Source organism: Hyperolius riggenbachi, chromosome 2, assembly GCF_040937935.1.
Source record: "Hyperolius riggenbachi isolate aHypRig1 chromosome 2, aHypRig1.pri, whole genome shotgun sequence".
Taxonomy (NCBI): domain Eukaryota; kingdom Metazoa; phylum Chordata; class Amphibia; order Anura; family Hyperoliidae; genus Hyperolius; species Hyperolius riggenbachi.
The window spans coordinates 36,189,426-36,213,527 of record NC_090647.1 but is presented as its reverse complement, the minus strand read 5'-3'; the positions used below and the strand labels follow the sequence as shown (position 1 = coordinate 36,213,527).

Here is a 24,102-nt window from a genome sequence, read left to right as displayed (position 1 = left end):
ATCAGTTAAAAAAGATATGAATGATACTTTAGAAAAATTTAAAGAGTCTATTTTACCCTCTACTTCGGCCACTGTAGCTGTTCAAGGGCCTTCTTCTGCGGCAGAGACTGCTTCCCCTTCCCCCATTCCTACAATCCCCCCATTTCCAGTTGCGCCTGCTCCTGGCCTACCGCCAGTACCTTTTCCATTAATTCCTGGGCTAGGGGAAGAGGCGGAGGAGGAGGAAGAGTTGGAAGGCAGGGAATATGTTTCGGAGATAGAGGAGGGTGAGAATGTTTTTTCAGGGGAAGACTCTGAGGATGACACGAAAAGGGCGTCTAGATTTTTGTGTAGTACAGACGATATTAATGAATTATTAAAGGCGGTTTACGCCACGGAGCAGATTCCTGAGACACCAAAGGAGTTGTCAGCTCAGGATCTAGTTTATTCGGGTCTTGCCCAACAGTCAGGTCGGGTTTTTCCTTTCCATCAGTCAATCAAAGAAATTATTGAATCACAATGGAAAGAACCAGAGAGGAAACTTTTTATTCCAAAAGCAGCAAAAAGGAAGTTTCCCTTTTCGGAGTCTGATATCAATCAATTTATTAAGTGTCCGAAATTGGATGCAGCCTTATCAAAGTACTCCAAGGGTTCGGATCTATCTTTTGAAGATGCGGGGGTCCTGAAGGACGCCATGGATAAAAAGATAGATCTCTTACTTAAAAAAGCTTGGGAATCGGCGTCTTTCGCCTTTTTACCAGGTGTTTCGGCTACTTGTATTTCTCGCAATTTAAGGGTATGGATGGATAATTTACTAACCCATATTAAATCAGGTTCAGACTTAAATGAGTATGTGAAGTCCCTGCCAGTAGTCCTTAAATCGGTAGCTTTTCTGGCGGATGCATTAGTGGAAATGGTTCGTATTTCAGCTCGAACTACGGCACTTATTAACGCAGCCAGAAGAGCCTTATGGCAAAAAACTTGGGAGGGTGATTTAACCTCCAAAAACAAGTTATGTGCCATTCCCTTTTCGGGTGAACTTTTATTTGGGAAAGAATTAGATGAGGTCCTTTCTAGATCTGCAGAGAAAGGCAAACAATTTCCGACCAAGCGGAAGAGTTTTAAAAATAGGCCTCAGGGTCTTTTCAAAAAACCGATAGTGGAACAGCCAAAAAATCAGCCTCAGCAAAGGAAATGGTCCTTTCCTGGGGGTAAAGGTAGGGGAGGGTTTGCGCTTGCAAAACCAAATCCCCCTAAAGACAACAAATGACTTTTTGCCCGTGGGAGGAAGGCTTCATTATTTTCAGTCAGAGTGGGAAGCAATCGAACCAGATCCGTTCATTTTGAAAATTATAAGAGAGGGATATCGTCCACAATTTTCTGTTCAACCTCCTCCCAGGGTGTTCATAAACAAACTTCCTCAGGATCAGACCAAAGCCAGAGGTCTGATAAGGGAGATAGACAAGTTAATTGCAAAAAGAGTAATTGTTTCAGTTCCTCGAATTCAGGAGCTAAAAGGATATTACTCTCATGTGTTTCTAGTTCCCAAAGCAAACGGAGAATTCAGGTTTATACTGAATCTAAAGTCCCTGAATCCGTTTCTAGTATACAAAAGATTCAGGATGGAAAACATATATTCTGTAAGGTCTCGTCTACAAGGAGGGGAATTCTTTGTGTCGATAGACCTACAGGACGCTTATCTGCACATTCCGATTGCAGATTCCCACCAAAAATTCCTGAGATTTGCGGTACGAATAGAGGCAAACCTACCACTTTCAATTCCAGGCCCTACCATTCGGGATTGCCTCGGCCCCCCGAATATTCACAAAAGTGTTATCGGAGGTCATGAAGGTGATAAGACAACAGGGGATAATGATTGTTCCTTACCTAGACGACCTTCTAATCTTTGCCAATTCAGAGGAGAGGGTCAGAATACACAGAGACTTGGTGATTCAGATTCTATCACGTTTGGGATGGATTCTGAATGATCAAAAATCGAATCTAAATCCAACCCAGTCCATTGTTTTTCTGGGGTATGTGATAGACTCAGTGGGAGAAAGGATTTGTCTCACTACAGGGAAGATAGAGAAATTGCAGGAGGCAATAAGAGAGCTGTTATTGCTTCAAGAGATGGAAATCAGACAGATAATGAAGGTGTTGGGTCTGTTGACGGCTTCCATTCCAGCGGTTCCTTGGGCACAGGCCCACAGTCGTGCTATTCAAAATTGGTTGTTGAAGACGTGGGACAAGTCGCAACTAACGTTAGATCGGTCAGTACAAGTTCCAGCATATGTGAAGCAAGGTCTTCACTGGTGGTTGCAAACCACACATTTAATGCAAGGGAGGATCTGGAGACAATCAGATCCGGTAAGAATTCATACAGATGCCAGTGCCTGGGGATGGGGGGCCACAGCAATGGGACATCATGCGCAAGGGAGATGGTCCAGACAAATAGCCAAGAAATCATCAAATTTCAGAGAACTGCAGGCAGTAAAGGAGGCGATTTTAGCCTTCCAGAACATGATTCTATCCAGACATGTTCTCATTTTTTCGGACAATGTATCAGTAATAGCGTATATCAACAAGCAAGGGGGAACCAGATCGATGATACTGGGGCAACTGACGGCAGAAATTCTGGGTTGGGCAGAGGAAAATCTCTTGTCATTAGAAGCGGTCCATGTCAAAGGCATTTTGAACCTGGAGGCGGACTATTTAAGCCGCCACGAAGTGGATCATGCAGAGTGGGAATTGAATCCAGAAATGTTTCTCTGGGTCACGGAAAGGTTAGGGAAGCCGGAGGTAGACCTCTTCGCCTCCCCAAAAAACGCAAAGCTTCCGCAATTCTTCTCGATCCACGATTGTCCAAATTCTCTGGGGTTGGATGCCCTATCAATCCCTTGGACATTCAGCCTAGCTTATGCTTTTCCTCTTCTCAGGTTGCTTCCACAAGTGTTGGAGAAATTGCAGAAAGAGAAGGCAAATCTAATTTTGATAGCCCCGGCCTGGCCCAAGCGAGTATGGTTCTCCACTCTTCTCAGTCTTTCGGTTCAACCACCCCTGAGACTACCAGTCACGCCAGATCTATTGAAGCAGGGCCCATTGTTGCATCCCAGACCGGAGCTATTCAAGCTCTCAGCTTGGATCCTGAGAGGGTGATGTTAAAAAATAAGGGTGTATCGGAGAAAGTGATTGAAACACTTCTCAAATGCAGGAAGCCAGTTACTCATAAGATTTATAGAAAGACTTGGAAGGTTTATCTGTTTTGGTGTTCCTCCAATAACAGAAATCAGAATGAGATTGGAGTAATTCTAGATTTTTTACAAGAGGGTCTAGAAAAAGGGTTGGCCTTAAACACTTTAAAAGTTCAGTGCTCAGCTTTGTCAATATTACTGGACAGACCTTTGGCACAGGAAAGATTGTTGAAAGATTTTTTTCGCGCAGTCCAAAAATCCACCCCTGTAAGGCAAAAAGTTTTGCCGCAGTGGGATTTATCCTTAGTTTTGAATGTTTTAACCAGGACTCCTTTTGAACCTATGGAAGAAATTGAACTTAAATTTCTTACCTTGAAAGTCGCCTTCTTGGTGGCGATTACGTCGGCCAGACGCCTGGGGGATCTTCAGGCTCTCTATTAAAGACCCTTTTCTTACCATTTTTCCAGACAAGGTTGTTTTACGTTTAGATCCCAATTACTTACCTAAGGTGTCTTCGGATTTTCATCGTACCCAGAATATTGTTTTACCTTCTTTTTGCAGCAATCCTTCCTGTGCGAAAGAAGCTGAATTTCATTCCTTAGATGTTAGGAGAGCAATCCTGGCATATTTAGAGAGGACAAGAGAATTTAGGAAGTCTTCTCATTTATTTATTCTTTTTTCGGGGAAAAATAAGGGTCAGCAGGCATCTAGACAGACTTTAGCGAGATGGGTTTGTGAAAGTATTTCTCTAGCATATAAGGTCTCAGACTCCACTCCACCATCAAGCATCAAGGCTCATTCTACACGATCCTTGTCAACATCTTGGGCAGAGAGAGCTGGGGCCTCGATTCAACAGATATGTCAAGCGGCTACCTGGGCGAGTCCTTCCACTTTTATCAAGCACTACAGAGTGGATGTATTATCGCAACAGGATTTGGCATTTGGCAGAAAGGTGCTACAGGCAGTAGTCCCTCCCTAGGTGGGTGTGTTACTTGTTTATCACTCAGAGGGTATCCCAGCTGATGGACATGAGAAAGCACCTGTTAGTCTTACCGGTAACAGTGTTTCTGTACAGCAGCTGGGATACCGTCTACTACCCTCCCTTTGCCTGTCGCACTTCCTTATACCTGTCTTCTGTCGTGAGTGGGTCACTAGGAGGTGCTTCGCTCCTCTTCTCCCGGTGTTTCGGTCTTTTACTTTTTATACACTGAGGTTGGAGGGGGGCGGGAGCTTTTTATACTTTCTTTTTTGTGTTTCCCCAGAGGATGGGCGGAGCCATCACTCAGAGGGTATCCCAGCTGCTGTACAGAAACACCGTTACCGGTAAGACTAACAGGTGCTTTGTCTAGAGGTTTTAAAAGACTCTTTCCGTTCTCGGAGGAAGATTGTAAAATATGGGACAAGAGTCCCAAGTTAGACTCTGCTTTCTCACAAGTAAGCAAGGATGATGAACTGGCGTTTGAAGATCTGGGCTATCTAAAGGATCAATCCGATAAAAAAATAGAATATGCCCTAAAACGTTTGTGGCCTGCCATTTGTGCAAACTTCAGACCCTCTACTGCTACAACTTGTGTAGCGAGAATGCTAGCATTATGGATGCAGCAGTTGGAAGATAACATTAATAAGGGTATGCCAAAAGATCAGTTAATTAACTCAATGACGGTCATGCATAAAGCGGTAGCTTATATCATAGACACAGCCTCGGAGTCTATTAGGTTGACAGCCAAGGCAGCGGGTATCTCTAATGTTGCCAGACATAATCTGTGGATCAAGACCTGGCATGGGAGTATGGAGTCAAAAAACAGAGTATGCTCTATTCCTGTGGTAGGAGATACTCTGTTTGGTCCAGAATTAGATGAGGTTCTGGAAAGAACTGCCAACAAGAAAAAATCTTTTCCGAAAAAGAGACAATTCAAAGCAGGGAAAAGGTTTTTTTCGTCAAAACAGACAAGCAGACAGATCTGAAAACCAAAATAAGAGACGTTCATGGTCCTTTAATAAAGATCAAAGGAAACCAGGTCCGAGTTTCAGAACCCCTATCACACAAAGCAAACAATGACAGGTTGAAAGTGGGGGGAAGGTTGGGCTATTTCCTTCCACATTGGAAAACTATAACAAAGAGCCCTTTTATTCTAAATCTTATAAAGAAAGGTTATCACATTGCCTTTCAGGCAAGACCTCCAAAAAAGTTTGTAGTGACCAAGCAGCTGACTTTGCCTCAACATCAGGCAGCATTGCAGGAAATCATTACAGATATGCTGGACAGACATGTGGTATCAGTAGTGCCAGTGACACAAAGAGGCGAAGGCTTCTACTCAAAAATTTTTCTAGTTCAAAAGCCTTCCGGAAAGTACAGAATAATTCTGAACCTGAAACCCATAAATCCTTACATAAAATATGAAAGGTTCCGGATGGAATCAATTTACTCGATAAAAAATCTACTGATACCAGATGGTTTCATGGCAAGCATAGATCTACAAGATGCATATTGGCATATACCAATAGAACTGGAATCGCAAAAATTCCTAAGATTCGCAGTGGAGATGGAGGGGAAAATTCAGCATCTGCAGTTCCGCTGCCTCCCATTTGGCATAACATCAGCCCCAAGAATCTTTACCAAGGTCATGGGAGAACTGATAGGGGCCATACACAGACAGGGTATTCTAGTCATCCCCTACCTAGACGACCTGTTGATAGTAGCAAAAAATGTATCAAGTCTAGAGGAACACAAACAGACTGTACTGAATCAGCTGCAACAGTCAGGCTGGATTGTGAGCAAAGACAAGTCACAACTCACTGCAACACAAAAGATTCTGTTCTTAGGATTCATTATAGACTCAGTACAACAAAAAATTCTACTCCTACAGGAGAAAGTACAAAAGATAATGTCCGAGGTGGAAAAATTCAACACTTATCAGACAATAGAGATCAGACGAATTATGCAACTTCTGGGTCTTCTATCCTCGGTAGCACCAGCAATCCAGTGGGCACTAATGCACACAAGAATTCTACAGTCGTGGATGTTATCCAATTGGAACAAACAGAACACTCTAGACAACACAGTGACAGTGGAACCACACATAAAAGACAGTTTAGGGTGGTGGCAGATATCCCAACATCTCACACAGGGCAAGCTGTGGTCCATACCGATACAGAGAATCTTGACGACAGACGCCAGCCAATCAGGCTGGGGAGCCCATGTGGACAAAGTCCAGGTGCAGGGACTATGGGATCACTCAATGGCGGAACACTCATCAAATTAGAGAGTTGATGGCCGTGAAGATGGCAATAATAAGCACAATGCATCATCTGAAATCCTGTCATGTACAAATTCAATCGGACAATGCAACAGTGGTCTCATATATAAATCGTCAGGGAGGAACCAGGTCCAAGAGGTTATTACTCCTGACGTTGGAAATTCTAGAGATAGCAGAACACAATTTCCTTTCGTTAACAGCAGTACATCTAAAAGGGGAGTTGAATGTTTTAGCAGATCAGCTGAGCAGAGTTCAGACTACGAACACGGAATGGTCACTCAACCACAGGTTGTTCGAGATTATAGTGAGCAAATGGGGTCAACCACAAATAGACCTGTTTGCAAACAGGTCGAACCGGAAATGCAAACAATTCTATTCCCTAAATATGATGGACAGACCAAAGGCAATAGACGCCCTGGCGTCATAATTGGGATCAAAGCATACTGTATGCTTTCCCACCACTAAATCTGATTCCCTTGGTACTGCAGAAATTGATGAAATCAGTGTCAAATGATATTGATTGCTCCAAACTGGCCCAGGAGAGCGTGGTACCCACTTCTCCTGTCAATGCTTACAACACAACCATGGGAAATACCGGTATCAGAGGATATGATACTGGTGCAGGACCAAGCTGTATTAAACCTAGAAAGATGGAAACTTACAGCGTGGTTTCTGAAAGGGCAGTCCTTGAGAGTAAGGGGCTGTCAACCAGAGTAGTAAATACCCTATTAAAAAGTAGGAAGGAAAATACTCGCCTTATTTACCAGAAATACTGGAAGACTTTTATTTTATGGTTAGAAAAATCAAACTTCCATTCGACAGAAATGGCAACAATTTTAGAATTTCTGCAGGAAGGAGTTGAAAAAGGATTGGCCTTAAGCACTATTAAGGTCCAGATATCCGCACTATCAGTTTATCTAGACAAAAAATTAGCACTAGATCCACTTGTAATTAGATTTGTAAAATCAATTGAAAGAAATAGACCAGTGACAGTTAGACAATTTCCTAAATGGGATCTATCCTTGGTCCTGCAAGCATTGACATCTAGCGAATTTGAGGAAGATTCCCTTAGAATGTGTACTCTAAAAACTGTGTTTTTAGTAGCAATCACGTCTGCTAGACGCATAAGTGAACTACAAGCTCTCTCACACAAAGAACCGTACTGTTCATTTTTTAATGATCGAGTGGTGCTCAGAACAAGCCCGGAGTTCCTACCAAAAGTAGGAGACATGTTCCATAGAACACAGGAGATAATTTTACCTTCTTTCTGTATGGATCCAAAAACAGAAAAAGAGACTAAACAACATAAGCTAGATGTACGAGAGAATCTAATAGTCTACCTGGAAAAAGTCATAGAATTCAGGAAGTCTGAATCATTATTCGTTAATTTTGCAGGGAAATCCAAGGGATTGAAAGCATCCACAAAAACCATAGCCAAGTGGATCAAAGATTGCATCATAGAGTCATATAAGATTAGTGGTAAAGATCCTCCAGTGAACTTGAAGGCCCATTCCACCAGGACAGCCGCAACTACGTGGGCTTACAGGGCAGGTACGTCACCATTGAACATCTGCAAGGCGGCAACCTGGAAGAACCTGGGAACCTTCATGAGGCATTATCGATTGGATCGGCTAACTGAGACCGATCAGGACTTCGGAAGAACTGTCCTAAGGGCAGTTAGCCCACCCTGAGGTTGGTGATTGATTTCTTGCTTATCTCAATGTGTACCTGTCCTGGAGTGTTATTGGAAAAACCAGGAGTTAGCTCACCTGGTAACGACATTTTAAGTAACACTCCAGGACAGGTGGGGGTACCCACCCCCATATATATCAAATATTGCATGATATACATGTTATGTTATATGTTTGAAAATGTAATATAAGGAGGTTAGGTTTAGTATATTGTTCCTGTTACTTGATATTATACTGCCTGACCCTGGGTCCATCTTTAATTTATAGAGAGGCTGAAGGATATTTCCTGTTCCTGGGAGGAGCCAAGTCTCAATGTGTACCTGTCCTGGAGTGTTACTTAAAATGTCGTTACCAGGTGAGCTAACTCCTGGTTTCAGTGCATGCTTTTCACCCTTCTCTTTTCATAGCTAGGATTATACTGGGGGCAGCCATTAGCAATTCCTCCATTGCCAGACACCATCTACTCCACCAGTTTGCCGGAAAAATTCCGGCAATTTGAAAGGAAAGGAGGGGGTTCCTCCAATAAATGTAAAATATTTTATATTTGTCATCATGCAGCTGAAAAAAGGCTGCTATTTATTATTATAATTTAGAAAATAGATTTTTATTTCTGAAATCATGTATTTTTAATTTGGGTCCAGTTTAATACTGAGAACCTCTGGCTACCTAATACTAAATGGCACTGTAGCTACCTACGCCAGGAAAGGGAAGTAAGGGTGGCCAGTGGCCACTAATGATCCAATCTTACCAAATCTATATAGGTTAAGGAGAAAATTGAGTGAATATATTGAATGGATAATTTAGACAGTTACCTTCTATTACATAGAAATGGTAAGATTGGATGAAAAAGATTGTACCGTTAGTGGCCAGCTTAAGGCAGAAGTGACAGCTGGGACAGCCAGCACACTTGTGGTGCAGTTCGGTCAGTTCAGTCATCTTACGTTTAGATGTGCATCTTTTGTTATACTGCCTCTGCTTGCCCTGAATCTGCTCTGTATCTGTCTATTAGTCTTTCTTAACAATCTATTTAATTGCCACAGTGTAGAGGAACTTCAAGAATTTTTACACATGTCAGGCTTTCTGATGTGAAATAACACATCTTAAAAGCAGGAACCCAAGAGGTTAAACACACAGCCTAAGGTATTCAGGGGAAGCCTTGTGACGAGCATGCAGTTTTCCAAGGACTCTTAAAGCTCATTTAAAATGGACTGCTCAGCCATAACGAAGTAAGAACTTTCCGATTTTATTCCTTTTTATTTTTAAGCTCTGTGTGTATGTTAATTGGTGTATATAACTGTATGTAATGCATTTTTACTATTAAACGTTTTAAAAAATCGTTTAGCGGTTATGACCTGTTGCTGAACATACACAATCGTACCCATTCTCCTGAAACCGCTACCCTGTGTTTAATAGAAGTGTACATTTATAACCCGTAGGCATGAATCCGGTTCAGCTGTTCAGATCTGACCCAGGTTCCTGCATACTGCTAAGGGGTAATAGAGCGTTCTCAAAGTATTAGTATAATTACAGTAGCGGGCTGTGTAACCCGCTTGGTGGCAGATCTTTGAATTGTATGTGTGTGGTGAATCCTTTGGCGTCTGAACGCTCCCTCCGCGAGTCAGTTCATCAAATTGTGAAGTTGGGTTACCCTTCGTGATGAACAAATGACAGTGTGAGAGGATTTCTGACTCTGATCGATTGACCCCATCCGCAGACCGGCCTAGCGGTCTGTGACATTGGTTGACAGCTTATTGGGATTTGTGTATGTTCAGAACATCAACGGCAACGTTATTTGATTAACCTGCCAGAACAGATCAAAATCTGTGGTCTGTAACCATTGCATTACCATTTATATAGACTAAACGTATAGCATAGAGTCTCCCCCCCCCCCCCCCCCCCCAATCTCTTTTGCCATCCTATCTTTTATTTGGCAAAAATGGCTACAGCAAGATACAAGAAAATGTCAGTGCCAGACCTAGTAAACTTGTGTGAAGAAAAAGGCATTGTGACTTATAGAAAAAAAGTGCAATTGGTCGAGGACTTATTGCGACTGAATACCCAGCCGGAGCAGATGCTGGGAGAGCACACTCCTGGTTCAGACGGTGCTGTGACTGGGGCAGAGGGAAGTGAGCGGTTGGAGCACAGTAACCCACTTCCAGACCAGAGGAAAACGGAACCACGTCTGAACCGATCGCTGTAAATGCTGAGGAGCGTGGTGGCCGGCAGGAGCCCGCCCATGCAAACCTTTCCCGTGTTCCTGAGGCTGGGATGCAGCTTGCTTTACAAAGACTGGTGGATACAAATCCTGAGCTGTACCTGCAGATTGTCAGAGAAAATGCTGACCGCTCAGAACGCCGGGAGCAGGCAGAAAGGGGAGCCTCAGAACGCCAGGAGCAGGTGGAACGGGAAGCCTCAGAACGCCGGTGGCTTGCCAAGAAAGAGGCGACAGAGAGAATTCGCCCGCCGACACGACCTTGAAATGGCCAAACTGCGAGGGCAAGGCAAAAATCCCTCGCAAAGTGCTCCGGAACTCCGGCCCACAGCAGGCCTGTTTGGGACTCCCAAGTTTAAATTCCCAGAAATGGAGAAGGGAACTGACCCGGACACTTACTTGCAGTCCTTTGAAAAGACTTGTCATCAGCATCATCTGCCCCAGGAGCAGTGGGCGAGATTTCTGACACCCAACTTGCGGGACAAAGTGCTAGAGGCGTTTGTGGACTTACCCGATGACAAGGACAATTACTATAAGGTGATAAAAGCTGCAATTATCGCCAAATACCAGTTGACCCCAGAGGTCTATCGCAAAAAGTTTTGCTCCCTGCAGAAAGGCCACACCGACTCTTACACCGACCCGGAGAGTCGTCTGCTGACCGTGTTCAGGCAGTGGTCGCGGGGCCTCAACAAAGACTCTCACCAGGGTCTGGAGGACCTCATCGTGTAGGAGCAATTGCTGAACTGCTGCACTCTAGATGTCCGTCAGTTTGTCTTGGAGCGGAAGCCTGACTCCGCCAAAACTGCCGCAGAACTTGCAGACACTTTTGTGGCCACCCGTGTACCGGACAGCCGCAAACCTCCAGCCCAGAGCTGGAAAGGGGGGAGACCTGGGCAACCTAGCTCTCCTCCCCCTGCGAAACCGTAGGAATCGGGTCACACAGCCACAGAGGCCGGATGCTGCACCTGCTACTCATTCGCCTGATGCCACATATGTTCCGAAGTGTTACCACTGTGGACAGCGAGGACACCTAAAGTCTGCCTGCCCCGAGGTGAGGACGCCGTCTCCAGAGCCTAGCGCAGAATCGGCTAGTGCATCCTCTACTGCACACGCCTACCTCGTCATGGGAGCAGCAAATCCTCGACTTTCCGGAAATCATCAAGTCGTGAAGTAAACGACCAGATCGCTGTCGATTTCCGCGATACAGGCGCAGAGCTTACCTTGGTTCGCTCTCATCTTGTGGCCAGGGAGAATTTCCTGCCTAATGAGCGTGTTACACTTGTGGGAGTTGCTGGCACACACACATGCATCGCTAAAGCTCGTGTTGTTCTCGATTTGGGGAAGGGGGCGCCAGACAAGAGTTGTGGGGGTGACCGATGACATCTCAGTGCCTGTGCTGTTGGGCACCGATCTGGGCACCCTACGATCTTTTTATGAACCTATGATAACCACCCCGGATCTCCCGTCCGGACCCACTCAGGTACTGTACAAGCTTGGGGAGGGGCAGAGGGAGGCTGTTGGGGTAATGGTACCTAGCCCTCCTAGGGAAGGAGGCCAGGAAGAGGTACCTGTTTCTAACGGACAGCTGTCTAATCGCTGTTTGATTCTAAACATGTCATTGTTCCAGATACCTGTGTACCTGATGTGAAAAGTGAACGTAACTGTGATGTTAATGTTGTACCAGATGTTGCTAATAGCTTTCATGCTGAATCTCACATTGCTAAAAATGATTTATGTTTAAGTGTGATTGCCTCTAACCTAAGAGGTCACAGTCTTGTTTTGCCTGGGTCATATCCTTGCAGGGCAGCGGAAGCAGGCCAGGTGTCAGAGCAGGCAGCTGGGGGCCTAGACCTCCCCTCCTGCTATGACAGCCAGAGTGCTCCACCATTGCCTGTTACCAAACAGCTGGTGGGGACAGGCAGTTTCTTCCCTGTCTTCCCCTTGCAGGAGCAACCCAGTGCAAAACTGCCCAGAGGTCCTCCTGGGGGAGGAACAAGCCTTGCCACCCAGGTGAAGGTCAAGTAAGGAACTTGAGAACACTTTCAGTAGGCGCGTGGATCAGGTCTGGCAGACCTATTCCGTGCACCCAATTTATGGGGGGAGGTGTGACGAACATTACGGAAAGTCGTTCGCAATCGCCAATGATTTGCGTAATGGTCCAGCCCATTACTGTCAGTCCTGTGTAGATTAAAACAAATACCTTTCCTTTTGCTCTCTTCTCACTGAAAGCAAAAACCCCTCACCCATTTCCTCATATCCTGTGTCAAGTCAGCAAGGAATTTCACACGTAGCTGACCTCCTGCCGAGGACTACTTCCAGCCACAGCCCTCTCTCCCAAAAGCCAGATCGAACTGGCCAGATAAGAGCTCCCTCTAAAACCTTACACTCAGACAAAGGAAACTTTAATGTATTTGTAATTTAAAATAGGCTTGCCACAGAGACAAAAAATACATTTTCTGATACCCATAAAGCAGTTATATCATTCACCTGAATTACAATTTTCTAACTGTGAGGAATCAGTAGGGAAACTGCTTTATCCGGCCTGCGTAGAGGGAATGCGATAGAATAGGCATGTGTAGCCTCAGTGATACAGGGTCGCAGGTCGCTTATGAATATAGCCTCGGATTTGCGATGCGCCAATCTGGGGCGGAGTCACACAGATTATTAATAATTGGTACATTTTCTTGCTCTGAGTCTGGGGGTGGCAACCTTGCTGCCAGGAGATAACCCCGCCTTCCCTCCACCTAGTTTGGAGGTAACACAGCCCCAATTCTCAGATTGTATAAATATGGGGCCAGCAGAGCCCGCCCTTGTCTTTCCTCATTTCATCTGCTAAAGAAGAGCTTTGAGCATGCATTCCACAGAAGGACCGACGCATGCAGTTTCCCAAGGACTCTTAAAGCTCATTTAAAATGGACTGCTCAGCCATAACTAAGAACTTTCCGATTTTATTCCGTTTTTATTTTTAAGCTGTGTATATGTTAATTGGTGTATATAACTGTATGTAATGCATTTTTGCTATTAAACGTTTTTAAAAATCGTTTAGCGGTTATGACCTGTTGCTGAACATACACAATCGTACCCATTCTGAAACCGCTACCCTGTGTTTAATAGAAGTGTACATTTATAACCCGTATGCGTGAATCCGGTTCAGCTGTTGAGATCTGACCCAGGTTCCTGCATACTGCTAGAGGGGTAATAGAGCGTTCTCAAAGTATTAGTATAAATACAGTAGCGGGCTGTGTAACCTGCTTGGTGGCAGATCTTTGAATTGTATGTGTGTGGTGAATCCTTTGGCGTCTGAACGCTCCCTCCGCGAGTCAGTTCATCAAATTGTGAAGTTGGGTTACCCTTCGTGATGAGCAAAATGACAGTGTGAGAGGATTTCTGACTCTGATCGATTGACCCCATCCGCAGACTGGCCTTGCGGTCTGTGACAAGCCTTGTTTGTTCCGCTCTCGCTGCTGCTGCCTGGAGAGATCTCACTGCTTTTGCTTGTGAGTCTCCATTCACTTTGCTCTTATCGCTCTCTTATCACTTCTTCAAAGCAGGCGGTATTCTTCGTGCCATTACCGCCTGCTCTAATCTTTATGAATTGACATTTACTGACATGTGTGGAGGTAATTACTTCACAAGTCGGTAATTTACCTCACTGCTCGGTGATTTTAGCTTTTCATGCGGTAACAACCTTTATGAATTTACATTTTGCTTATTGCTCGGTAAAGTCAGCTGTTTTCTGCATTACTGCATGCAGTAATGCTTTATGAATGATAGCCATTGTGTTCATTAGCAAATGTTTTGTTGCTTTCAGGTGACGTGGGCAGGGCAGTTCAGCTGGTGACCAACCACATCAAGCTAGCCTCCCGGCCTCAGTGGACATTGTACCAGTATCACATTGACTTCAATCCTCCCATGGAGTCCAGGCGGTTGAGAACAGCACTGCTCTTCCATCATGAGGAAACCATCGGGAAGGCCCGTGCATTTGATGGGGCCATCTTGTTTTTGCCAAGAAGACTGCCTAACAAGGTATAGAACGACAGATGACGTGTTCGCAAATAAATTCTACTACCTTCATTTTGATTTTCTCCCTTTTTTTTTTAATTGAAGGTTACAGAGGTGTTTAGCCAAACCCGGAATGGAGAGAAAGTGAAGGTGACCATTACTCTGACCAATGAGCTCCCGCCTACATCCCCCACCTGCTTCCAGTTCTACAACATTATATTCCGCAGGTTGGTGTTACACCATTGCTAGCTCAATCTCATTTTCCTTGGTTCCTTTCTTGACCTCTCTTTATGACAACATGCCCATCTACTCAATGTAAACTGCTTCCAGACTTTGCTATTTGAAATCTCCTTCCTGTTTGGGACCTGTTATTCCTGCCAGGGCTTAGATTTCAATTACCGTGCCGCACACTCCTGACTATCATGCTGCAGTGATGGCAGAGCTGTGCAAATGGCGAAAGTCTGGTTGGTGAGCCCCGCCGCCCCCATTTCCTGACAGTCTCTGGTCCTGAAGTGAGAGGTTTATGGAGGCTGCCATATTTATTTTCTTTTGAGCAATACCAGTTGCCTGGCAGACCTGCTGGTCTATTTAGCTGCAGTAGTGTCTGAATCACATCGGAAACAAGCATGCAGCTAATTTTGTCAGATCTGACAATGTCAAACACCTGATCTGCTGCTTGCTTGTTCAGGTTCTATGGATAAATGTATTAGAGGCAGAGCATCAACAGGACAGCCAGGCAACTGGTATTGCTTAAAAGGGAATAAATATGGCAGCCTCCATCTCCCTCTCACGTCAGGGCCCATATGCAATTCACTTTTTTCTCCTGCGTTTTCTCCTAGGTGATGATTTTCAAAATCCTCTAAAACCACCAGCAAGCAAACAAATCAAAATAATTTTGATAGTATTTTTTTCACCTACTTTGTGGTACTTTTTCCACTGCAAAGTACTGAAAAGTTATTTTAAATTGAATATGAAAAATTTTATACTAGGAGAAAACTCAGGAGAAAAAGTTAATTGCATATAGGTCCAGGTGTCCTTTAAGGCCTCTGTCACACCAAGACGTTGCGTTTTAGAGGACGTTAAGGTCGCATAACAAGCCCCTAACGCAACGCATGGTGGTGTTGAAGATGGACGTCAGATTGAGCTGCGTTATGCGGCTCTTGGTGCGCCTTTTATGTTCTATCCTGGGAAGTCTGAATCTTTTCAATGATTCGGATGATTCGAATCGGATCATTGGAAAGATCCGGATCTTTGAACAGAATCTTTGAATCATTTTACCAGGGAAGCAGGAAGCAGGGGTGCAGCAGAGTGAGAGGTGCAGGAGAATGAGGGCACATTGAGGGTGCTAATGGGGAAGGGAGAGATGCAGCAGGAAGATTGTGCACAGAAGCTGCAGTTCCTGTTTCTTCCAGTCATCCACTGTGAACCGAACCCTTCATTGTGGTGATCCAGATGATTCGACTCACAAAAAAGATCCGGATCAAAGATTTGGATCGTTCATGATCTGGACAACACTACAGTGCAGTGAATATTAATTAGCCATGTGGCTAGGAACAATAGCGGACTCTCCCCTTACTGAGCATGTGCAAACAGTCTAACGCAGCTAAAACCACCTATAACGCACAGCATGCTGCACTTGCTTTGAACGTGCAGCGATACACTGTAACACAACATGGGCACTGTGAACAGCCCATTGATTTTTCATTGCTGTGAGTTGGGCTGCGTTACAGGCTGCTCTAACGTGCGCCTGTAACGTCCCACTGTGATAGCAGCCTAAGGGTTCCTTTAGGTTCTGCCAGCCCTCACATGAACCATTTTATTTCTGTTTGGCATGAACAAAATATTACTTTTCAGAGACTGATGATGTGCTTTATTTTATTTCGACTTTTGCAGGCTTCTTAAATTAATGGATATGAAGCAGATTGGACGGAACTATTACTACCCCGGTGACGCAATAGACGTCCGCAGTCAGAAGTACGGTATTGTTCTAGATTCTTCCAGTACAGACTGAGATGATCCTAATGGTGTGTACACACTTGAAATATTAATGAAAGATCACAGAACAATTTTACCTCCTTCCATGTAGTATGAGAGCCATACTTTACACCACGGTTCCCCAAACATTTTCAGTCAAGGGCCGGGACAACCTACTTCAGACTGCTGGGGGGCCGCAGTATAGATAAAATAAATGTAGAAAAATATAACATTGAACTCGGGTATTGTAGAAAGCACCATCTCCAAGTAATACATTTTAGGGGGGGGGGGGGGGGGGGGGGCAGTAAAAAAAAGCATCAGGGGGCCGTATTCGGCCCACGGGCCTTAAGGTGGGTACACACATCAGATAAGTCTTTGGAAAATGAAAGATCACAGACCAATTTTACCCCCTTCCATGTAGTATGAGAGTCATACCTACAGAGTCTATTCTATTGTGCTGAACTCTCCATCAGATAAAAATCTTTGCAAGATGCTGTACACATGCAAAAGATCAGTATCTGCAAAAGATTAGTTCCTGCAAAAGCTCAGTTTCTGCAAAATGCATTCATAGTTTATCTGCAGATCTCATACACACCTTGTTTAACAGACATTCATCTGCAGATCAGACAACCCTCTGCAGATCCAAAGATCCATCCTGGTAGATCTGATCTGCAGATGATTGTCCGTTAAAGAGACACTTAAGCCAGAAAAAAAGTTTTACTCACCTGGGGCTTCTACCAGCCCCCTGCAGCAGTCCTGTGACCTCGCAGCCACTCACTAATCCTCTGGTCCCCCGCTGCCAGCTAGTTCCGTTTTTGCCGACAGGCCCGTCAGGACTGGCCACGCGTAGCTTTTTCAGCATTCCCGACTGTAATTAGCGCTATTGCGGGCCGCAACGCGCAACTCCTGGTGTATCACCTGACCTGATGCGGGTCAGGTGACATAACGGCTTCCATGCACAGACGCCAGCAAGCCGCTAGCAGCAACCGGAAGGCTACAATACATCGCTGGAGGTAATGGGGGGGGGGGGGGGGAGGGGTAGCTTAGATTTAGATTTTGTTCCTAGTACAATATATAGTGACATTATTGCATTATTGTGTTTGGAAATAAAGTTTTAGTTCTGTGTTTTTGCTTTCTCATTGTACACTATCAATGATTACAAGACCTTATTTGCAAAAATAGTAATATACCCTCATGGCATACATATTTAAAAAGCAAATTTCCTAAAGTAACAATGTTTTTTTTTTCCTTATAAATTCTGTAACTTTGTTATAATTTTACAAATCTTTTATTTTGGTACAGAATATGTGAAAATGTAATTGCTTTTGATTCAGTTTGTGACTAAAAAGAATACATAAGCCATGGGCCTCAACCCTAAAACTCTCTAAACTCTATTCTGCTACTTATCACGGTTAAAATGTTACCACATGTGTCTGGTTTTTCTACAACTTTTCCAAGTTTGATCATAATTTCGAAAATGACTTTTTATGTTTTGATTGAGTTTGTTCCTACCTATTTTTTATGTGACGTGGGTCCAAGCTGTAAGACACACCAAAATGTATTGTACGACTCGTCCCGGTTAAAATACCACATGTGCCACATTTAGTAACAAACTGGTGGTGCATTGGCCACAAATACGCTGGACGTATATATACGTCCTGTGTCATGAAGTGGTTAAATGAAAATGGTTGTGTGCACTTAGAGCTTTTCAGCCAGTTATTGTGCAGTGTCATGGACTCTAAGGGTAGGAACCCACTAGGGCGTTTTTGGGATCGCCAACAATCGCCAGCAATTCCCAAAAAACGTTTTGCCAATGAAACTGAGTGAGGGGTAATCGCATTCGCAGGACATGCAGCAATTTGAGCTTGTTTGTGCTCAATGCAAAGTATGTAAGCGCTGCATAAATCACTTATCAAATCGATTATGCAGTGCTTTGGGGGGGGGGGGGGGGGCGAGGGATTAGCTTTTAGGCCTGGAACCCACTGCAAAACCTAATCTCAATCGCTAGCGTTTTGTATGAGCAGTTTGTAAGCTATTTCATGAGCGTTTTAGGGAGCGATTTTAAAAAGTTTATCATTTTGCAATCTGATTGGTCCTTTCAATTTTCATTTTGTTAAAGTGTGCAGTAACTTGAAAACGCTAGCAAAATCGCTCCCTGCAGGTTTTGATAAGCGATTACGCCAGCGATTATATACTTTATATTGAAGCGCTAATGCTCCCAAAATGCTGCATGTCCTGTGTTTGCGATTTGGCTAATCGCAATCTCTTCTATGGAATTTGCACCATCCATTTACATTAGCAGAGCGTTTAGGGAAATCGCTAGCGATTGATCACTCTCCCTAAACGCTCAAAAATTCCCTCTAGTAGGTTCCAGCCCTTAATCAGGTTAAATAAGATTGCTGTATTACCTTCTTTTGTCTGTAGCCCCGCCCCCTAAAGCGAGAGGTCACAGGCTCTTCTCTGGTCATAAAGAAGCACCTCTTCCTTTAAGGGGCGGGGCTACATATGGAAGGACGCCTGGTAAGTATAAAAGTTTTATTAAGAAAAACGCAAATTGCTAATTGAAAGCACTGTACAGCTGTACAGCATTTCCAAGCTTCGGGAAAACGCGACGGCAAACTCCCTAGGAATCGCTGCACAAAGCGGTTTTTTGTTTTTTGGGGGGATTTTTTTGCGCTGTAGCGATTCCTAGTGGGTTCCAGGCCTAATTTGGGGTATTGATAGGATCGAAACATCCACCCCCCAGTAATAAATCTTTCACTGTTTATACAACTCATCCCCCGTCAGCTGTCCCTTGGTTTTATCTACCGTACTTGCACATTTGTATGTAATAATAAATGGTGTCCTAGTCACATCGTTGCTTTCAAGGTGGTGTCTGTGCAGCTCGGACCCCTGTTTGACTTCCCTAAAAGTCTCCCTCTTTGTTTTTTAGTCTAACCGTGTGGCCGGGCTTTGCCACCTCCATCCTCCAGTATGAGACCTCTATACTGCTAAGTATCGATGTCAGCCATAAAGTCCTGAGGAACGAGACCGTCCTTGATTGCATGAGAGAGAAATCGAGGGCGGCGCGATCAGCTGGCGAATACAGAGACCTGTGCTCATTGGAACTTGTGGGGCAGATTGTCCTTACCAGGTAACTTTGTTTTGCCTGAGATCGAGGCCTCTAACCATCAAACTGTCTAAGCTGCTCTCAAATGATTTATTCATATAGCGCCAACATCTTCCGTAGCACTGTACATAGTACAAAACAAACATTAATGAGCATAGATACATGAGAAGTTCAAAACGGTCTTTGTATTGTGGATGTAGTGGGGTGGAGATAGGAGGGAAAGAGACACAGTGGTTAGCTGAGGCAGTGAGCCTCCAATGCAACCTACATCAAATTATAGATAATAGGATCACCAACAGGATAAACACTAAACGAACTTATAAAAAACCCATCTTGGTAATAGAGGTAGTGGTGGACTTACCTCCTCCAAGCAGAACACACGACTGTGGATTTTCAGTCAAAACAATTTTATGGGATATTCCAAATAAAGTGCAATGCGCTTCGCGGGGTACAAACCCGCTTCATCAGGCAATAACAGATTGGAGTAAATAGCATCTGCCAGTATCAACGCTGAGTGCTTCTGCTCTTGCGTTGAGTATACTGGCAGATGCTATTTACTCCTATCTGTTACTGCCTGATGAAGCGGGTTTGTACCCCACGAAACGCGTTGCGCTTGGAGTATCCAATAAAATTGTTTTGACTGAAAATCCACAGTCGTATGTTCTGCTTGGAGGAAGTAAGTCCACCACTACCACCTCTATTACCAAGATGGGTTTTTAGGTTTTTTTTTTTTTTTTTAATAATCCTATTGGCGCCTCTGTTATCCTATTATCTACATCAAGTCCACCCTTGGTGGAGGGCTGTACCCTTCCTTCTACTACAGAGAGCTACTTTTTAATCCTGAGTGGGGTCAGGACAATCTCCCCACCTGCTTTGACAGTGGTTGCCCAATTGGTACCCCTGGTTTGTGAGTATTAAAATATTACTCCAATTATACATTACCAGTACATACTACACTATATTGGGCTCTTGGTGTTCTCTTTTTTTTTTTTTTTTTTTTACATCAAATTATAGGCTTGTCTAAACAGGTGTGTTTTGAGTGTTTGAAGGTTAGAAGGGAGGGAGGGGGGCACAGGACAGAGGGAAAGGGAGGCAAGATAGAAAAGTTGAGATACCCGACCAGGATTGCAATATTCTATTTTTTAGGGCCATACTGAGATGATATATAGACATATTGTATTGTGGAGGAGTAACAGGGGATAAAGGGGAGAGAGGCTGTACTAGGGAGCGAGGGTGAGAGAGACTTGGGGGAGGGCGAGATACACACTTCAGTGAGACATACTGTAGATGTAATTGGGTATAAGAGGGCTATCACATGGGCAGACTGAGACGGGCAGTATTCAGCTGGCTTGTTTGTCCAGAGCTCCCTCTGTGTGGCTTCTCCTATCACTACAGAAGTCTGCTGATTATATAACATTATCTGTATCCACTGGCCTCTGCAGCATATTCAGTGAATACAGATGAGGACAGCTGACATCCAATGAATGGGGAAGTGAAGCCTTCTGCAAGGTCCCGACTTCCTTCTTTACTAGTACACATCAGAGGCACAGGGCTGTGCTCATAGCTGGGTCTGCCAAGTTCCCCAGAGCTGCCCCACGCGCTGTGTGCACGCTCCCGCTCCACCCAAAGTCAACTGTAGCTAGGAAGGAAAGGGGGCGGCAAATAGTGCAAGCAGCAGCACGGTGCGGTTAGCAGCAGAATGCCTGCAGACATTCTAATGTCTCCTACCTTGTGCCTGTCCCCAAACACTCCATTGGCCCTGGTCTGAGGGATTTTGGGCACCAGTAATCCCCCCCCCCCCCCGCCTATGCTGAGGAAGAAAGAACATGACTGCTGGATAGGTGTGATATGGTGCTGTGCATTCTGCATTATCCCCCAGGTATTCACCTTCTGCTGACCTGAGGAACCTACCTACATGCTCTGGGCCCAGGGTAACTGCCCATTTGCCCCATGGATGCCCTGGCTGTCACAAATGTCCATTAGAATACTGGTTTCCAACCCCGGTCCCTGTGACTACCCCATCAAGAACATGGGAAAATTAATGCCCTTACCACTGCCCTTTCAGTAGAGATGGTTCACGAAATTCTAATTCAAATTATGTCATTCAAATCCACTAGTTGGCAGCTCTGATTGGCTCAGTTCCAAGCCACATACAATCCTTTTGTTGTTTAGCTGTACTCGTCATTAGGAAAGTACTGCTTCCATTAATGTGGCGGCTTTCTTACAGGTATAACAATAAAACCTACCGCATTGATGAGCTTAACTTCGAAGTGAATCCACGTTCCACGTTTAAGAAAAGTGACGGAACGGACATCTCCTACGTGGACTACTACAAGACTGTGAGTGCCGAACGGCATTTATTGCGCTTCCTGTTTAATGTTTGGCTGTGTGGCTCTTACTCTGGTCAGCAGTCGTGGCCTAAGCGTGTCAGCCAGTGTAGCAGTAGGTTAAGTGGATCTATACGTTTATTTACTTTATATCCTATGAGCACAGTCAATGACTTGCACACAACTTAACAAATTTTCTTTTATAATGAAAAAAAATAAATAAAAGGTACAGCTTTGGCTCCGCCTCCTTTCTCTGCTACCGAGGAAGTCTTTTACATACTGTTTAGAGATGTGAAGAAAATGGACAAACCTGTTACTGGTGCCCACAGAACTGGCAGCAACCCGGACCTGGCATCCTGACCTTTCATACATCAGTAGTGTTCAAACTTAAAGCGGTATAAAACCCTGACATAATAAATAAAAAACATGTTTTCCTACTTTTTATATGCCATACGGTTATCATATTTGCTTTTGTGCTTAAGTATTATTCATTTAGAAACGATACGTTCCCAAAAGTACACTTTTTTTACTCTGAGAGCTGACTTTGCATTTTATTTATAACTTTTATTCATCCTCTAACGTAAGCAGAAATGCTTTCTGATTGTCTGACTTTTTTCAGGAGAGCCTGCAGCGTCAGAAGGGTTTGTTTACATTCCTCACTTGATACAATTAAATACAAGATAACATTATCTAAAGTTTGGTTGCATCCAGCTTTGCTGGCAGGGAACTTCTAAGTCCTGTGTGTAACCCTTTGAATGCTGTTCTAGTAAATAAAAAAATGCAGGTTGTATATAATATGCTGTAAATCTATTAGAGCAAATAAGAAATGCTGGGTTTCATTCCGCTTTAAAGCACACCTGAAGTGAGAGGGATATGGAGGCAAGCCTATTTCCTTTTTAAAGAGACACTGAAGCGAAAAAAAATGATTTGTATGTGTAGAACAGCTAAGAAGTAAAACATTAGGTGCAGAGACATAAGTCTAAAATTGTTTCCAGTACAGGAAGAGTTAAACTCCAGTTATCTATACAAAAGAGCCATTGAGCTCCATGACTTTCAAAGTTGCATAGAGCTCTGTCTTCTGAAGCTTATTATCTCAAGTGTCTGGCATTGTATCGTTTGATTTTTCATTTTCTCTGTAGAGGACAGTTCAAAAGTTCACTAGCCTGCTCTGTAAAATTATTTAGAATGCTGATTATTGTGTAAACTGCAAATATTAGAGAATGAGGCAATGTTCTAAAAAAAACTAACGGAAAATAAAAATGATTTTTCTTTGCTACTAATGTTCTAGTAATTATCTGTACTACACAACCAATTAATTATCATTATTATTTTTTTCCGCTTCCGTGGCTTGCTAAACCATGTAGATTGCCTGGTGGTCCTGCTGATCCTCTGCCTCTAATACTTTCAGCCATAGACCCCGAACAAGCATGCAGACCAGATGTTTGATTACAGTCTGATCAGAATAGCTGAATGCTTGTTTCAGTTCAGGTGTGTGATTCTCAGACACTACTGACCAGATAGATGAGCACAATCAAAAGTTGTAATACACCTTTACTTTTTGGCTTATGATCTTTGGTCCTCTTATGTCTTTCATACCACAGCAATACAATATACAAATCAAAGACCTGACTCAGCCAATGATCATCAACGTCGTGAAAAAGATTGCACCGGGCGTGGCCCCCGGAGTCGTCATGCTGGTGCCAGAATTGTGTAATCTTACAGGTAAATCTTCCTATACATAATTTTTTTTTCAGCTATGCTCCTTTTTTTTAACAATATAGTCTCAACTAGCTGATTGCCCGGCGTTGCCCGGGTATGTATTTGGCTGGTGTTGGCTCCGCCTACTTTTTCTAACCCTAACACATAATTACTCACTGACCAAGTTTTGTGAGCGTTGCGGTCTTTGGTATCAATAATCTGCTTTGAAAGGAAACAAATCTGATTGGCTGTGTGTGGCTCCACCCCTTTTCTGAATTTGAACCCCAGTCACACAATAACCAACTGTACCAGGTTTAAGGCCTGTGCCATTAACAGTTCAAGAATGGTAGCAATTAAATATTCCCCTTGAAAAGCAACAGATGAAGTTTGATTCACTTTTGTAGGCTCCACCCACTTTTCTGAATATTAATCCCAGTAACCAACTGTGCAAAGTTTAAAAACCCTGGCATTAACAGTGTAAGAATGGCTGCAGTTTACATTTTCCCAGTGAAATGTGTATTTGTCTCCACCCACTGATGATCCGGCGTTGCCCGGGAATGTATTTGACTGGTGTTGGCTCCGGCCACTTTCTAACCCTAATGCACAAACACTCAATGACCAAGTTTGTGAGCTTTGGGGTCCTTGTCATCAATAAGTTGCAT

General features: G+C 43.9%; 1 protein-coding gene across 3 annotated transcripts in view; it reads left to right on the top strand.

The window, feature by feature from the left end:
* Positions 1–24,102, top strand: part of LOC137545433 (piwi-like protein 1) — a 105,762-nt gene that overhangs the window by 29,737 nt on the left and 51,923 nt on the right. For all 3 annotated transcript variants that reach the window (XM_068266646.1, XM_068266648.1, XM_068266647.1), the window contains exons 5-10: positions 14,142–14,356; positions 14,438–14,559; positions 16,226–16,306; positions 19,239–19,439; positions 21,643–21,754; positions 23,344–23,464. In XM_068266646.1, coding sequence (XP_068122747.1) covers positions 14,142–14,356; positions 14,438–14,559; positions 16,226–16,306; positions 19,239–19,439; positions 21,643–21,754; positions 23,344–23,464 — 852 coding nt within the window. The remainder of the gene's footprint in view (positions 1–14,141; positions 14,357–14,437; positions 14,560–16,225; positions 16,307–19,238; positions 19,440–21,642; positions 21,755–23,343; positions 23,465–24,102) is intronic.